We start from the raw sequence: 18,374 nt of genomic DNA on the forward strand, positions 1-18,374 counted from the left end.
AAAATCCTAGGGATTATAGACGTGAGCCACAGTGCCCGGTGAGATCCCATCTCTTTAAAAGAAAAAAAAAAAAAAAAGGCCTCGGCCGGGCGTGGGGGCTCACGCCTGTAATCACAGCACTTTGGGAGGCCGAGGCGGGCGGATCACAAAGTCAGGAAATCGAGATCATCCTGGCTAACACGGTGAAACCCACGTCTCTACTAAAAATACAAAAAAATTAGCCGGGCGTGGTGGTGGGCGCCTGTAGTCCCAACTACTTGGGAGGCTGAGACAGGAGAATGGCGTGAAACCGGGAGGTGGAGCTTGCAGTGAGCCGAGATCGTGCCACTGCACACCAGCCTGGGCAACAGAACAAGACTCCATTAAAAAAAAAAAAAAAAAAAAAAAAGTCCTGGCGCCGTGGCTCACACCTGTAATCCCAGCACTTTGGGAGGCCAAGACAGGTGGATCACCCGAGGTCAGGAGTTCAAGATCAGCCTGGCCAAGATGGTCTCTACTAAAAATACAAAAAATTACAAAAAATACAAAAAATTAGCTGGGCATGATGGCAGACGCTGTAATCCCAGCTACTCCGAAGGCTGAGGCAGGGAATTGCTTGAAACCGGAAGGTGGAGGTTGCAGTGAGCCAAGATCGGGCCACTGCACTCCAGCCTGGGCTACAGAGCCAGACTCCATATCAAAAAAAAAAAAAAAAAGAGGAAGAAGAAGAAAAAGTTTTTTAATTAGCCTGGCTTAGTGGCAGGTGCCTGTAGTCCTAGCTAGTCGGGAGGCTAAGGTGCGAGGATCGCTTCAGCCCGGGAGTTTAAGGCTGCAGTAAGCTATGATTGTGTCACTGCACTCCAGGCAGGGCCACAGAGTGAGACCTTGTCTCTAAAAATTAAATTAAATTTTTTTTGAATGAATAAATAAATGAAAACATATACTCTCATTAAACGGTTTTTTCTGGGGATACAAGGAAAGGTGAGAGGGGAGTTCTTACTGGATACTTTTTTTTTTTTTTTGGTGTAACGGCCAGGCTGGAATGCAATGGTGAGATCTTGGCTCACTGCAACCTCCGCTTCCCAGGTTCAAGCGATTCTCCTACCTCAGTCTCCCTAGTAGCTGGTACTACAGGCGTGTACCACCACGCCTGGCTAATTTTTGTATTTTTAGCAGAGACAGGGTTTCACCATGTTGGCCAGGCTGGTCTTGAATTCCTGACCTCAAGTGATCCACCCGCCTTGGCCTCCCAAAGTACTGGGATTACAGGTGTGAGCCACACTCCCAGTCTGCTGGATACTCTTATATGCCACTGAATGTATTTTTATCAAGAGCTTGTATCACTTTTGTATTTTACAAAACCAATCAGGCTGGTCATGGTGGCTCAATGCCTGTAAATGCAGCACTTTAGGGGACAGAGGCAGGCGGAACACTTGAGGTCAAGAGTTTGAGACCAACCTGGCCAACATGGCAAAACCCCATCTCTACTAAAAATACGAAAAGCAGAGTGTGGCGGCGGGCACCAATAATCCCAGCTACTTCGGAAAGTAAAGCAGAAGGGTGGCTTGAACCCGGGAGGTAGAGATTGCAATCAGCGGAGATTGGGCCACTGCACTCCAACCTGGGCAACAGAGTGAGACTCTGTTTTGAAAAAACACAACAAAACCAGGACCGGGCGGGGTGGCTCAGGCCTGTAAGAGAGGGGCTAATCACCTGAGGTCAGGAGTTTGAGACCAGCCTGGCCAAACATGGTGAAACCCTGTCTCTACTAAAAATACAAAAATTAGGCAGGGCATGGTGGTTCACGCCTGTAATCCTAGCACTTTGGGAGTCCAAGGCGGGTGGATCGCTTGAGGTCAGAAGTTCAAAATCAGCTTGGCCATCATGGTGAAACCCCATCTCTACTAAAAATACAAAAAATTAGCTGGGCATGGTGGTGTGCGCCTGTAATCCCAGTTACTCAGGAGGCTGAGGTAAGAGAATCACTTGAACCCACGAGGTGGAGGTTACAGTGAGCTGAGATCATGCCACCACACTCCAGCCTGGGCGACAGAGCGAGACTCCATCTCAAAAAAAAAAAAAAAAAAAAAAAAAAAAAATTAGCTGGGCATGGTGGTGCATGCCTGTAATCCCAGCTACTCTAGAGACTGAGGCATGAGAATCACTTGACCCTTGGAAGCAGAGGTTGCAGTGAGCCGAGATCACGCCACTGCACTCCATTCTGGGCAAGAGTGAGACTCTGCCTCAAAAAAAGGCAGAGGTTGCAGTGAGCCAAAATTATACCACTGCACTCCAGCCTAGGCAATAGAGTGAGACTCTGTCTCAAAAAGAAGGAAACAACCAATTAGGTAATTTTTTAAAATTCCATGTCCAGGCCCGGCACAGTGGTTCACTCCTGTAATCCCAGAACTTTGGGAGGCCGAGGTGGGCGGATCACGAGGTCAACAGTTTGAGACCCGCCTGGCCAATATGGTGAAACCCCGTCTATACTAAAAAATACAAAAATTAGCCAGGCGTGTGCCAGGCACAGTGGCTCATGCCTGTAATCCCAGCACTTTGGGAGGCCAAGGTGGGTGGATCACGAGGTCAAGAGATGGAGACCATCCTGGCCACCATGGTGAAACCCCATCTCTACTAAAAATACAAAAATTAGCCAGATGTGGTGGCGTGCACCTATAGTCCCAGCTGCTCAGGAGGCTGAAGCAGGAGAATCCATTGAACCTAGGAGGCAGAGGTGGCAATGAGCTGAGATCATGCCACTACACTTTACCCTGGGCGACAGAGTGAGACTCTGTCTCAAAAAAAAAAAAAAATTCCATGTCAAAATTTGTCTGTTAATTTGTCTGGTAACATATGCTTAAAGACAAGCTGCAGCCAAGTGGCAACTGATTAAGATAATCTATGAGCTGGGCATGGTGGCTCATGCCTGTAATCCCAGCACTTTGGGAGGCCAAGGCAGGCAGATCATGAGGTCAGGATATTCAGACCATCCTGGCTAACACGGTGAAACCCCACCTCTACTAAAAATACAAAAAATTGGCCGGGTGCAGTGATTCACACCTGTAATCCCAGCACTTTGGGAGGCTGAGGCAGGTGGATCACCTGAGATTAGGAGTTCAAGACCAGCCTGACTAACATGGTGAAACCCTGTCTCTACTAAAAATACAAAAATTAGCTGGGTGTGGTGGTGCACACCTGTAGTCCCAGCTACTCGGGAGGCTGAGTCAGGAGAATTGCTTGAACTGTTGCAGGATTCAGGAGGACAAGAGAGACCTCGGGTTGAAACAGGAGAATCTTTATTGAGTGCACTCAGGCCCAGCTGACTCATATCTAAAAGATTGGGCCCGGAATAAAGACAGCACCTGACTTTTATACACACTTCACAAAAGGGGGTGGACTAGCTTGAAGCAAGGTTACAGTGGCATGAAATCAGGCATACAGAGGCAGGACAAAGACAGGATTGCACAGGACCATTGCTGAGCAACCCAGATGTCCGTTATCTAGGTTTGTCTGGGCACAGGCTTATCCTATAACCTTCACTATGGTGCCCAGGCAGCTGTAGTTCAGGCCTACTCAGGCTTCTTGTGACCTTCGTTGTACTTCTTAGATAAAACAGAATACTTGAAATCATTAGTTACAGAGAACAAGAATCTATAAACTCATTCCATGAAACAAAGGAAAATCTGCTTTTCTTCTCCTGATGTTGAGGGAGTGCTGGGAGTCTCCAGAGCACATTAGATAATATTATCAAGACTTTTCCTGGGTCTGGGCTGTGCCTGTTGCTGCCTCTGGGACAAGTCAGCCTAAAACAGGAAAACTTATTTCTCTTTCTTTTAAATTTTATTTTTCTTTAATTTTCCGCCTCAGAACCTGGCAGGTGGAGGTTGCAGTGAGCCGAGATCATGCCATTGCACTTCAGCTTGGGTGACAGACCAAGACTTCGTCTCCCCAGTATTTGAATTGTTCTTTTTTTTTTGAGACGTAGTCTTGCTTTTCCTTTTTTCATACATTTTTCTTTTCTTTTCTTTTCTTTCTTTCTTTTTTTTTGAGACAGAGTCTCACTCCGTCACCCAGGCTGGAGTGCAGTGGCGGAATCTCAGCTCGCTGCAACCTCTGCTGCCCCGAGTTCCTGTGATTCTCCTGCCTCAGCCTCCTGAGTAGCTGGAATTACAGGTGCCCACCACTATGCCCGGCTAATTTTTGTATTTTTAGTAGAGACGGGGTTTCACCATGTTGGCCAGGTTGGTAGCAAACTCCTGACCTCAGGTGATCCAACTACCTCATCCTCCCAAAGTGCTGGGATTACAGACGTGAATCATCGCGCCCGGCCTGTATTGTTCTTTTTTTTTTTTTTTTTTTTTTTTTGAGACAGAGTCTTGCTCTGTTGCCCAGGCTGAAGTGCAGTGGCGTGATCTCAGCTCACTGCGTGCTCCTCCTCCTGGGTTCACACCATTCTTCTGCCTCAGCCCCTTGAGTAGCTGGGACTACAGGCACCCACCACCAGGCCTGGCTAATTTTTTATATTTTTAGTAGAGACGGGGTTTCACCGTGTTAGCCAAGATGGTCTCGATCTTCTGACCTTGTGATCTGCCCGCCTCGGCCTCCCAAAGTGCTGGGATTACAGGCGTGAGCCACCACACCTGGCCCTATTGTTCTATTTTAAAAGTAGAAGATCCAAGACCAGTGTGCAGCCTGCCTCAAATTCACAGCAGCATGTTTCTGTCATTGAAACACGCCTAGAACCAAGCACAATCAGTAGTACTAGATATGGAGACAGGAGAGAGGGCATGGCTTGAACACTGTTTCTCAAAGTATGAAAAATGTTAAGTCATTAAAAAAGAAAGTGATGGCCAGGCACAGTGGCTCACATCTGTAATCCCAGCACTTTGGGAGGCAAGGCGGGTGGATCATAAGGTCAAGAGATTGAGACCATCCTGGCCAACATGGTAAAACCCTGTCTGTACTAAAAATACAAAAATTAGCTGGGCATGGTGGTGCGCACCTGTAGTTCCAGCTACTTGGGAGGCTGAGGTAGGTGGATCTCCAAATATCTCGGTGCTGGCTAGCCTCAGAAACTTGAGCCTTGCTCAAAATTTTCTGGAATGTTCTTTTCCAGATCCTTATGTGACTGTCTTCTGCTTATTCTCTCAGGAGATTTTATCTTGAATCATTAACAGCAAGAACTCTGCAGCCAGCCTGCCTAGGCTCAGACCCCAGCTCTGTGTGCCTGAGTGGGTGGATAGTTGTGAAAATCAAACAAGCCAGTGCATGTAAAATCTTAGAATAATGCCTATTGCATGGTAAGTGCAATTAAGAGTTAACTATTACAGTTCATTAATAATAATATGTCGGCCGGGCGCGGTGGCTCACGCCTGTAATCCCAGCACTTTGGGAGGCCGAGGCGGGCGGATCACAAGGTCAGGAGATCGAGACCACGGTGAAACCCCGTCTCTACTAAAAATACAAAAAATTAGCTGGGCGCGGTAGTGGGCTCCTGTAGTCCCAGCTACTCAGGAGGCTGAGGCAGGAGAATGGCGTGAACCCGGGAGGCGAAGCTTGCAGTGAGCCCAGGTCGCGCCACTGCACTCCAGCCTGGGGGACACAGCGAGACTCCGTCTCCAAAAAAAAAAAAAAAATAATAATAATAATAATAATAATAATAATAAGTCACCTCCTGTTAGAATCACATGAACCCGGGAGGCGGAGGTTGCAGTGAGCTGAGATGGCGCCACTGCACTCCAGCCTTGGGGACAAAACAAAAAAAGAGTGATGGCCAGACACAATGACTCACACCTGTAATCCCAACATTTTGAGAGGCTGAAGCGGGTGGATCGTTTGAGGCCAGGAATTCAAGACCATCCTGGCCAAACTGGTGAAACCCTGTCTCTACTAAAACTACAAAAATTAGCTGGGCATGGTGACACATGCCTGTAATCCCAGCTACTCGGCAGGGTGAGGCAGGAGAATCTCTTGAACGCAGGAGGTGGAGGTTGCAGTGAGGCAAGATTGCCCCACTGTACTTCAGCTTAGGTGACAGACCAAGACTTTGTCTCCCCCATCAAAAAAAAAAGTAAGGGCGGGCGCTGTGGCTCAATAAGTGAAATTGAAAATTGGAAAACACTGGGTTAAACAATGTTAAACCAGTTCCTATAAGGTAGCACTCCTTGGAGACTTAAATATGCTAATGTATATTGTAGGACATTGTAGGTCTTCCGGAGGGAGATAATGGATAACTTCCCAAGCTCCTTGTGATCACAGCATCCTTTTTCATAATAGTTGTAACATTTGGAAGATACAGTTTGGGGAAACACTGACATCAGAAATTTCTGAAGATAATGGTGTTTCTTAAAACGGGTCCTGGTTAGTGTTCTGTGGTTAGAATAGGTTTTAGAATTTTATAGAAGCTGGCTAGGACCTACTGGCTGGAGAGTGAACTTCACCACCCAACTTTTGATATTAAAAAAAGTGGGAGGCCAGGCACAGTGGTTTACACCTATAATCCCAGCACTTTGGGAGGCTGAGGTGGGCGGATCACCTGAGGTCAGGAGTTTGAGACCAGCCTGACCAACATGGTGAAACCCTGTCTCTACTAAAAATACAAAATTAGCCGGGTGTGGTGGTGCATGCCTGTAATCCCAGCTACTCAGGAGGCTGAGACAGGAGAATCACTTGAACCTGGGAGGTGGAGGTTGTAGTGAGCCAAGATTGCGCCATTGCACTCCAGCCTGGGCAACAAGAGTGAAACTCCTTCTCAAAAAAGAAAAAAGAAAAAAAAAAGTGGGAGATCAGCTGGGCATGGTGGCTCACGCTTGTAATCCCAACACTTTGGGAGGCCGAGGTTGGCAAATCAGTGGAGGTCAGGAGTTCAACACCAGCCTGACCAACATGATGAAACCCCATCTCTACTAAAAATACAGCAATTAGCCGGACGTGGCTATGGGCACCTTTAATCCCAGCTACATGGGAGGCTGAGACAGGAGAATCGCTTGAACCTGGGAGGCAGAAGTTACAGTGAGCCGAGATCGTGCCACTGCACTCCAGCCTGGGAGACAAGAGCAAGACTCCATCTCAAAAAAAAAAAAAAAAAAAAAAAAAAGTGGGAGATTAAGAAAGTATAAAACCCAGCTACTCGGCCGGGCGCGGTGGCTCAAGCCTGTAATCCCAGCACTTTGGGAGGCCGAGACGGGCGGATCACGAGGTCAGGAGATCGAGACCATCCTGGCTAACACGGTGAAACCCCGTCTCTACTAAAAATACAAAAAACTAGCCGGGCGAGGTGGCGGGCGCCTGTAGTCCCAGCTACTCCGGAGGCTGAGGCAGGAGAATGGCGTAAACCCGGGAGGCGGAGCTTGCAGTGAGCTGAGATCCGGCCACTGCAGTCCAACCCGGGCTACAGAGCAAGACTCCGTCTCAAAAAAAAAAAAAAAAAAAAAACCCAGCTACTCGGGAGGCTGAGGCAGGAAAATTGCTTGAACCCATGAGGTGGAGGTTGCAGTGAGCCAAGATCACACCACCACACTCTAGCCAGGATGACAGAGAGAGGCTCTGTCTCAAAAAAGAAAAGAAAAAAGTGGCCGGGCGCGGTGGCTCAAGCCTGTAATCCCAGCACTTTGGGAGGCCGAGACGGGTGGATCACAAGGTCAGGAGATCGAGACCATCCTGGCTAACCCGGTGAAACCCCGTCTCTACTAAAAAATACAAAAAAAAAACTAGCTGGGCGCGGTGGTGAGCGCCTGTAGTCCCAGCTACTCGGGAGGCTGAGACAGGAGAATGGCGTGAACCCAGGAGGCGGAGCTTGCAGTGAGCTGAGATCCGGCCACTGCACTCCAGCCTGGGCGACAGAGCGAGACTCCGCCTCAAAAAAAAAAAAAAAAAAAGAAAAGAAAAAAGTATGAAAAAAGGAAAAACCTCAAAACCTACTTCCTTGTTGCACGGAAGAAACTAAGTACTTATTGTCAGACTAAGGAAACTAAGTACTTATATCACAAGTAATTATTGCTGCACTAAGTATAAGGTCCTTTCCCAGAACCCAACATGGATCTAAAGCTTCCATTTAGAGTTAGCTGGGCCCGATTAAAATGGAGTCATGAATTGCCCCCTCAGATTCTTTGAGGAATGAATAAGGTATAGCTAAAATAAAGTATGTTGAGGTTCAGGAAGTCTCATGAGATAGAGTTTCTAGAGGCCCTATAGGAGTGATAGAGATTGAACCAGAGACTCGTGCAAAATGTCTACTCTATCCAATTCAGAAACACAGTCTGACTTCAGGGCTGAGTTACATTGCTGGCTGTTAAACATGGGGTACTTGTGAACAATGCTTATGTTATGTGGGTGCCAGATTTAAGAATATCTAGAGAGGAGCTGAAATATGCCCCCCTTTAAAACTACTCCTCTATTCTCCGGAAGCAACCATTGTTAACAGTGGCCCACCCGTCTTTGTGCTTCGGCATATTTTTTTCCTATAGCATTTTTTACTCTATTGGATATTGCCCCATGAAGTTCCCATCACCTTCATTCAGTTTACTTATTGCATTACCACCTTTTTTTTTTTTTTTTTTTTTTTTAAGATAGGGTCTCATTCCCATCACCCAGGCTGGAGTGCAGTGGCAAGATCACAGCTCATTACAGTCTTAACCTCGTTGCTGTGATCCTCCTGCCTTATTATTATTGTTTTATTTTATTTTTTGTAGAGATGAGTTCTTACTATGTCGCCAGGCTGATCTCAAACTACCAGGTTCAAGCGATCCTCCCACCTCAGGCTCCTAAAGTGCTGAGATTACACAGGTGTGAGCCACAGCACCCAACCTATCATCTCTTTTTGATTGGTAATTTTATTACAAAAAATAGCATATTAAGCACTATGCAAGTGTGTGGGGTTTTTGGTTTTGTTTTTAGAGACAGGGTTTCATTCTGTTGCCCAGGCTGGAGTGCAGTGCAGTGGCATTACCCGTAACTCACTGCAGCCCTGTCCTGGGCTCAAGCCACTCTGCTTGTTTCCCAAATAGTTGGGACTACAGGCATGAGTCACCTCACCTGGCCAAGTTTTTAACATTGTTTTAAGTACTTCACATGTAATTATAACTACTCTGAGACAGGTGTAATTAATCCAATTTTTATAGATGAGGAATTTGATGTACTGACAGGATAAATTAGTTGCCTAACGTTACAAGCTTGTAAGTAGTTAGCCAGATTTGACTCAAGAAGTCTTGTATCCAGAGCCACACTAAACCATCAGACCACAGCATTTTTACAGAGGACATGTCTCACTGAAATCTCTGCCTCCTGGGTTCAAGCAATTATCCTGCCTCACACTTCTGAGTAGCTGGGATTACAGGCGCGTGACACCACATCCACCAAATTTTTTGTATTTTTAGTAGAGACGGGGTTTCACCATGTAGGTCAGGCTGGTCTCGAACTCCTGGCCTCATGATCCGCACGCCCCCCACCCCCCGCACCCCGTCCTCCCAAAGTGCTGCAATTACAGGCATGAACCACCGCACCTGGCCGCTGTTCTCATTTTTATTTACTTGAGAGCTGACAAAAACTATTTTGGACTGGCATCAGGCCATAGACCAGGCCTCCAACACATATTTAAAGAGCCTTTCCCTGGCCAGGTGCGGTGGCTCACGCCTGCGATCACAGCACTTCGGGAGGCCGAGGCAGGTGGATCACCTGAAGTCAGGAGTTCAAGACCAGCCTGGCCAACATGGTGACACTCTGTCTTTATTAAAAATACAAAAATTAACCAGGTGTGGTGACCACTCTTGTAATCCGTTACTCAGGAGGCTGAGGCACAAGAATCGCTTGAACCTGGGAGGTGGAGGTTGCAGTGAGCCAAGATCGTGCCACTGCACTCTGGCTTGGTCTACAGAGTGAGACTCTGTCTCAAAATTGTTCAAATTCATTTATGTGCAGACTGAATTTGCTGAGATCCATGAATTACTTAGAGGGGGATCTCTACAGAAAATAAGATTGATTCCCCCCCCTCCAAAAAAAAAAAAAAGAAAATAAGAGATTCCAAAAGAGAACTAAAGAGCAATAGCCGAATATTATTCTGAAGGATTCACCAGACTACAGACCTATGAGCCTATCGTGTCAGACAGCGATGCTTTGGGAGAAATGACTGCACAGTATTTTAAGCCCTATTGCCCCAGATAATAGTTTTTAGGTATTCAGTGAAATGTTCTAATTTTCCAGGTTTGAAGAGCTAGGTTTTTAGTGACAAGATCTTGCTGTGTTAGACTGACCTGGAACTCCTGAACTCAAGCAATCCTTCCACCTCAGCTTCCCAAGTAGCTAGGACTAGAGGCATATGCCACGATGCCCATTTAAACCTTTTTTTTTTTTTTTTGGTAAAGAGCCAATTGCCTAGTCTGGCCTCAAGCTCTAGCCTCAAATGATCCTCCCGCCTCCACCTCCCAAAGTGCTGGGATTATAGGCATAAGCCACCATGCCTGGCCACGTTTACTGGTTTATTATCAAGATATTACAAAGGACTCAGATGAAGAGATGCATAGCACAAGGTATGGGGGAAGCGGTGCAAAGCTTTAATGCCTTGCCTGGGTGTGCCATCCTCCAGGAACCTCCATGTGTTCAGATATCCAAACTCAGTCCTGTTGGTTTTCTAGGGAGGCTTCACGATGACAGCATTCCTTTCCCCAGGGTATAGGACAGAACCCTCTCTGAAATGGGGGTCTTAGGACTCACAGAAAGGTAGGGGAAGATTAGGAGTCCTGTCTTAGGGAAGGTAAAAGGGCACAAGTTAGGTGAATTTCCTGTGGCCTCACACACCCAACATAACAAGGGCTATCGAAGTTATGAGACAGGAACTGTGGGCAAAGAACAGTAAAACCAGAGTGACTAAGGCAGATTACCTAAAATTATGTGTGAAACCATTCTCAGGTACACCATGAATATCAAAGGCATATTTATAGATATGCTATTCCTGCATTTGTGTAATATACCCATGGGTACTTTTTGCATGCCAAACCACTAACTAGAGATTAACTGGCCAGTGATTTGAAATCCTAAGTATGCGCTTAAACCATGCCAGTTTTAGTACCAGAAAATGTTATTTCTCTACTATAAACCTGAAAAAAACAGGGCTCCCCACACCACTCCCAATTTTGTGCCAAAAATCACATTTACTGAAGTTATATTACAGAAGATAGTGAAGGGGGAGGATTGAGAACTTCCTTAGTACACCCTTACTCCCTCAAATATTTTCTATTAGCACTGTGCATGTATTACTGCCTAGTATCCATTGGCATAGAAGCCTAAGAACTGCTTATGTTGCCAGACTGAGACAAGGATAAGCATTTTTACCAAATACAGGTAAAATCTCATTTGTTGCTGCAATCGTTTCACAATTAAGTTAAGCTGTTAGTCCTTAAGAACCAACAGGGTGGCCAGGTGCGGTGGCTCATGCCTATAATCCAGGCACTTTGGGAGGCCAAGGTGGGCGGATCACTTGAAGCCAGAAGTCTGAGACCAACCTGGTCAACATGGTAAAATCCCATCTCTACTGAAAATACACAAATTAGCTGGTGTGCCCCTGTAGTCCCCAGCTATGTGGGGGGCTGAGGCACACGAACTGCTTGGACCTGGGAGGTGGAGGTTGCAGTGGGCCAAGATCGCACCATTGCACTCCAGTCTGGGGCAAGAGTAAGATTTTGAGTTAAAAAAAAAAAGTGTGAGGAACCACTCTAATTTGTCACCTAATTCATCAAGATCAGGAAGATTGTCTTAGATCAGGATACCGTTTTAAACATTAAATACCTGCAAGCCATCTTTCTCCACAGCCAGTCTTCTTCCATATTCTGATTAGCTGCTTCTTGGCTCATCAGTTAAACCATATACAGCAGAGACACTATAGTCCCCTATTACTACCCAGGTTAAACACTTTGCTGTAATACACTACAGAACAATGAACACACAACTGATAGTCACTCAGTAATTGCAGAATTGAAAGCAGTTACTATTCAAGCAGCGTCAAAACTTTATTTCTCCAGCCATCTTTGATTAGGTCTAGGCAGGCACATTTGCTTTCCTTCAATGTAAAGAAAATGCCTGCAATCACTTGAGCCCAGGAATCATAGAGTGAGCTATCAATGTGCCACTGTATACCAGTCTGGACTACAGAGCAAGACCTTTTTAAAAAAGCCTGCCTATCCAACTTTTTGAGATGGAGTGTTGCTCTGTCACCAGGCTGGGGTGCAGTGGCACGAGCTCGGCTCACTACCACCTCTGCCTCCCAGGTTCAAGTGATTCTCCTGCCTCAGCCTCTCATGTAGCTTGAACTACAGGAATGCGACACCACGCCCAGCTGGTTTTTTTAATTAGACAGGGTTTCACCATGTTGGCCAGGATAGTCTCGATCTCGTGATGCGCCCGCCTCGGCCTCCCAATACTTTTAAATTCAGCTTCAGAAAGTTCGCCATTACGGCCGGGCGCGGTGGCTCACGCCTGTAATCCCAGCACTTTCGGAGGACAAGACGGGCGGATCACGAGGTCAGAAGATCGAGACCAACCTGGCTAACATTGAAACCCCGTCTCTACTAAAAAAAAAAAAAATACAAAAAACTAGCCGGGCGAGGTGGCGGGCGCCTGTAGTCCCAGCTACTCGGGAGGCTGAGGCAGGAGAATGGCGTAGACCCGGGAGGCGGAGCTTGCATTGAGCTGAGATCTGGCCACTGCACTCCAGCCTGGGCAACAGAGCAAGACTCCGTCTCAAAAAAAAAAAAAAAAAAAAAAGTTCGCCATTAATCCAGGATCCTAACTTGTAATGACATAGCAAGGAAGGCTCTTACCCCTCGGCTCACCCAACTGTATTCCAGAGTCAAGTGACTTCACTTTGGGCACAATACCAATCTCAAAATTAAATCCCTCCCCCTCGACATTTTCACTAGTTTTAAGTGTACCCACACATCACTACAAAATTTGACAAAACACCAAGTATGCTACCATGCAACGAAACCTTTATTAACATTTTGAACAGGTTCAGCTATTACTGAAACTTGTAATTTCTAAACTTAAGTTGGGGCAAATGGCTATAGTGCAGAGTAATGCCATCACTGGGCACTGCAAACGCAAGACTTAAGAATTAACAGCCACCCCTCAGGCGCAGGACCAGGTGCAGGGTCGACTCCTTCTGGATGTTGTAGTCAGAAAGAGTGCGGCCATCTTCCAGCTGCTTGCCCGCAAAGATGAGCCTCTGCTGGTCAGGGGGGATGCCTTCTTTATCCTGGATCTTGGCCTTCACATTTTCGATGGTGTCACTGGGCTCCACCTCCAGGGTGATGGTCTTGCCGGTCAGGGTCTTCACGAAGATCTGCATACCACCTCTCAGACGCAGGACCAGGTGCAGGGTCGACTCCTTCTGGATGTTGTAGTCAGAAAGAGTGCGGCCATCTTCCAGCTGCTTGCCCGCAAAGATGAGCCTCTGCTGGTCAGGGGGGATGCCTTCTTTATCCTGGATCTTGGCCTTCACATTTTCGATGGTGTCACTGGGCTCCACTTCCAGGGTGATGGTCTTGCCGGTCAGGGTCTTCACGAAGATCTGCATACCACCTCTCAGGCGCAGGACCAAGTGCAGGGTCGACTCCTTCTGGATGTTGTAGTCAGAAAGAGTGCGGCCATCTTCCAGCTGCTTGCCTGCAAAGATAAGCCTCTGCTGGTCGGGGGGAATGCCTTCCTTATCCTGGATTTTGGCCTTCACATTTTCGATGGTGTCACTGGGCTCCACCTCAAGGGTGATGGTCTTGCCGGTCAGGGTCTTCACGAAGATCTGCATTTTGACCTAGTTTAAAAGTAAAACATAAGTGTGTCATCTCAGGATTATTGTATTTCTTGCTTCATCTAATATGCTTCAAAGTTAGCAACTATTCCTTCAAAATGCCTTAAACACGTTAACATTTCGCAAATCTCCCCTCATTTATACGAGGCTAAGTCACTTAATACGAAATTCGTCACTCAAGGTTTCAACGTCAACGGCGGAGAATCCAGAGCGCTAACAAGCGTCCACAGCTTTCTCCACTAACAGTTTCGGATATTCAAACTTCCCCCAACCTAACTCCAATCCGCCTCAAACCTAAGCACGGTGTTAGGTAAACTGAAAACAAAACTGAACCCACAAGACTCGCGAAGTAAAAATCCCACTGCAACACAAGGGGCACCTTTTTTAAGTAAAGGTTTCCAAAAGCCACACAAACTACCTCTTTTCCGCCTTCCCCCGAAGTAAACGCGAGGAAATCGCCGTCGGTTAAGCGTCCGTTAGTTTCCCTCGGCGCGCGCGCGCGCGCGGCAACCGCCTTCGGCCCCCTCAGGTCAACAAGGCCCACTCTCCCAGAAAGGCCCGGCGCCGCGTCACCTCGCCCTCCCCTCCCCCACGCCCTCCCCTCAACGGCCCATCCAACCCCAAGAAGCCTCCAGCTTGACTTCACCCATTCCCCCCTCTCACGCCCCCGGAGGCCGTAATGGCTGCGGGACAGTACCTGTTAGCGGTTACGAGGATGCCGCGAATCACCAATCACGGTCAGCCGCAGGGACACCAAACCAAGCACACCCAACAAAGCCAGCCGCCCCTGAACGCTCCCGTTTGGCGGAGCGCAAATTTATGCAACGTGTGTTGCGTCACTTATCACTTCTTACGTAGACGCCGTCTCCGTGCGCCGCTGAAAGTAGTTCGCCGCGCCCAAACTCCCGAGACGTAGTTTAGGCTTTTCAACTGAGCCACAAATTCCTCATAGCCGTAAGGAAGGATCCTAACAAATTATGTCCCTTCTTCTCTATGCGCTTCTCTTCCTTCTTTAGGAAAATATAAGAAAATTATAGGGCGGATGAATTCGAGTTAAAGAAACCTTCCTCGAAAGCTCTGGAAACTTCCTTGCAGCGCCGGCACTGATTGGTTAGGCCTGCGAAGGCGAGGTCGGCGCTGATTGGTGGGGGACGCAGTGACTCTATTGTTGCTGGGCTCCGCCTGGGGTGGTTTAGCGCCGACGTTGCTAAGTAACTGAGTGCGCGTGCGCCGCACGGGCGCGCCTTCCTGAAAGAGGGCATTTCCGGCGGGAGAAAGAGGAGGGTGTTTGTTTTTTTTCCTTTTTTTTCTTTTTTTTTTTTACTGAGAGGGAGTTTCGCTCTTGTTTCCCAGGCTGGAGTGCAATGGCGCGATCTCGGCTCACCGCAACCTCCGCCTCCCGGGTTCAAGTGATTCTCCTGCCTCAGCCTCCCGAGTAGCTGAGATTACAGGCACGTGCCACCACGCCCGACTGATTTTTTGTATCTTTAGTAGAGACGGGGTTTCACCATGTTGGCCAGGCTGGTCTCAAACTCCTTACCTCAGGTAATCCACCAGCCTCGGCCTCCCAGAGTGGGCCGCCGCGCCTCAGAAGCGGGACGGCATGGCACCTGATGTCGCGACACCTGGTGGTGATTGTGAAGCACAGTTCCCTGTCCCATGTTTTAAAAAACACATGCCCCTGGTCGGGCGCGGGGGCTCACGCCTGTAATCCCAGCACTTTGGGAGGCCGAGTGGGTGGATCACGAGGTCAGGAGTTCAAGACCAGCCTGGCCAAGATGGCGAAACCGTATCTCTACTAAAAATATTTTAAAAATTAGCCTGGCGTGGTGGCAGGCGCCTGTAATCCCAGCTACTTGGGAGGCTGAGGCAGATAATTGCTTGAACCCAGGAGGCAGAGATTGCAGTAAGCCGAGATCGCGCCACTGCACTCCAGCCTGGCGACAGAGTGAGACTCCGTCTCAACAAACAAAAAACGCGAGCCCCTCATACACTGGCCAGTTGTTTTGCTTTTTTGAGACAAAGTCTGGCTCTGTCCCGCATGCTGGAGTGCAGTGGCGTGATCACTGCTCACTGCAGCCTCGACCTCCAGGGCTCAAGTTATCCTCCCACCTCAGCCTCCCAAGTAGCTGGGACCACAGGCGTGGAACACGCCTGGCTTTTAAATTTTGTATTTATTTTTTGAGACAGAGACTCGCTCTGTCACCCAACCTGAAGGCCAGTGGCATGATGTGGCTCACTGCAACCTCTGCCTCCCTGGTTCAAGCGATTCTCCTGCCTCAGCTTCCTGAGTAGCTGGGATTACAAGTGCTTGCCACCATGCCCGGCTAATTTTTGTATTTTTCAGTACGGGTGGGGTTTCACCATGTTGGTCAGGCTGGTCTTGAACTCCTGACCTCAGGTGATCTGTCTGCCTCGGCCTCCCAAGGTGCTGGGATTACAGGTGTGAGCCACCGTGCCCGGTCTAATTTTTTTGATTTTTTTTTTTTTTTTTTTGGTAGATCAGAGTCTTGCTATGTTACCCATGCTGTTATTGAACTCTTGGGCTCAGGAGATCTGCCTCCCTCGGGCTCCCAAAGTGCTAGTATTACAGGTATGAACCACCGTGCCTGGCGGACTAGCCATTTTTTATTTTTGTTCATGGTTATTGCAGGGTTGTGGAGCTTTAAATCATGCTTCTGTAGTCAGAGTGCTCTTAATTGTGTTGTCTTAACCCTCATCACAGCCCTAGGACAGTCTGTAAATCTGGAGTTCAGAGTGGGACCCTCTGCGGGGACCGGGCACCTGTTGCTGAAGCCCCTCACCACCAGGCCCAGAGAGGCGAGGCTAGAGTCCAGGGTGACAGTGGCTGGGCTTCTCTCTGGCTCCGGCAATACCTGCAAATCCAGTCCTTCCCTGTTGTTTTTCCAAACTGGTAGGAAAAAAAAGTGCAGATTAGGGAGCCGAAACCCCATTTCAAGAAACGGTAATTCACCTATAAGAAAGTAGCTGATACTGCTCCCATTGACGTGCTTGTTGTGCAAGGGTGGGGTTAACCAGCTAGGACCAAGTGACAGGTTTCCTTACACCCTGGGTGTGGCCACTCGTCCTGCAAGGAGATAACCCAAGGAGGGTGAGTAAGGCAGATGTGTTTGGATCCTGGTGCCTGGCAGAGTCACGGGAGTGGGGTGGAAGTAAACATGAAATTGCCTGTTTTTCACGTGATACCAACATTCATAATGTAAGAAGTAGTCTAGAAATGTGCATATTAATACAATTAAGTAAACATCACTTAGAAAGGTCGCTAATTACTAAATTCAACATACCTGATCATAACGTTAAGAAGCTGTCGACAAATGAACTGGTATATGAGTTAACACCTAGACAGCTTTCAGTTAAATTAAGTAAAACCGGGATCTACTGTCTCCTGACGTGAATAAGCAGGAGATAGAAATAAACAGTTTAAGATAATTTTGGAAGTGATTTTGAACGACTTGGGAGGTAGTTCATAAAATGTTTATTTGATTATACAAAGTATGGATTTTCCTTTTTGTTAGCCTAACAGTGATTATGAAATTTGTTTCATCAACAAGCAGCTCCTCCTGAATCATACACGTTGATCGAAGAATGAGCTAGAAGGCAGATCTCATGACTGGTATAATGACTTCACTGGGAAGTTCTAGCAGTTGCCGGAACTTATAGTTAGTCATACAGGCTCCTGGTTCAGTGTTTTCCCAAAGTAGGTAATTTGGTAACTTAAGATCAAGAATTTGGTAATCTGGCACAGTAGGCACTGTGCTCAATAAGTGTTTCTTCAGTGACGAAAATGCAAGTTTCTCTTTTGTTCAACTGGAGAAAAGAAATTTTGTGACAGCCTTGAAACACAAAGCAAAAAGACAGTAGAGTACTGTATTTCATCTCCATAGGCAAATGGTATTTGCCCTGGCAGTTCCTTCAAAAGAAACAAAGGGGGATTGATTCTGAGATCTAAGTGATTTTACTTGGCTAGATGCCTTTTAATGAAAATCTGTGAGAAAACTGTGGTTCCAATTAAAAGTTCATAGTTGTTTTCTTGACATTATTTGGTGATGTTTAAAATGTGGAATTAATCTCTGATTTGTCAATTCCTTTATATTTCACATTTGGCTATTTCAATACAATTATGTAATGAACTCCTGATTTTTTACAAGCAAGTGAGAAACTTTGATATTGAATGCCCAAAGGAACACAGAGCAAAATTCTATACTGTTTTCATGTTAGGCCTGAAAAGTACAGAAATCTATCCATTAAAAAATAGCTACTTTAGGCAGATTGCAATGGCTCACGCCTGTAATCCCAGCAGTTTGGGAGGCTGAGGCAGGTGGATCACTTGAGTCCCAGGAGTTCAAGACCAGCCTGGCCACCATGGCAAAACCCATCTCTACTAAAAATACAAAAATTATCTGGGCGTGGTGACGCACTCCTGTGATCCCAACTACTTGGGAGGCTGAGGCATGAGAATCCCTTGAACCCAGGAGGTGGAGGTTGCAGTGAGCTGAGATCACGCCACTGCACTCCAGCCTGGGTGACAGAGTGAGACTCCATCTCAAATACAAACAAACAAAAAATAGCTACTTTAAAT

The 18,374-nt window shown here is 47.2% G+C and overlaps 1 protein-coding gene across 1 annotated transcript; it reads right to left on the reverse strand.

Moving 5' to 3' along the window:
• Window positions 1-12,934: 12,934 nt before the first annotated feature.
• On the reverse strand, window positions 12,935-14,920 carry UBB (ubiquitin B). Its single transcript, XM_037987828.2, has 2 exons — window positions 14,472-14,920; window positions 12,935-13,777 (listed from the first exon to the last, which is right to left on the reverse strand). The coding sequence occupies exon 2, from the start codon at window positions 13,769-13,771 to the stop codon at window positions 13,082-13,084; it is 690 nt and encodes a 229-aa protein (XP_037843756.2). The 5' UTR covers window positions 13,772-13,777; window positions 14,472-14,920; the 3' UTR covers window positions 12,935-13,081.
• Window positions 14,921-18,374: the final 3,454 nt, after the last annotated feature.

Source organism: Chlorocebus sabaeus, chromosome 16, assembly GCF_047675955.1.
Source record: "Chlorocebus sabaeus isolate Y175 chromosome 16, mChlSab1.0.hap1, whole genome shotgun sequence".
Classification (NCBI taxonomy): domain Eukaryota; kingdom Metazoa; phylum Chordata; class Mammalia; order Primates; family Cercopithecidae; genus Chlorocebus; species Chlorocebus sabaeus.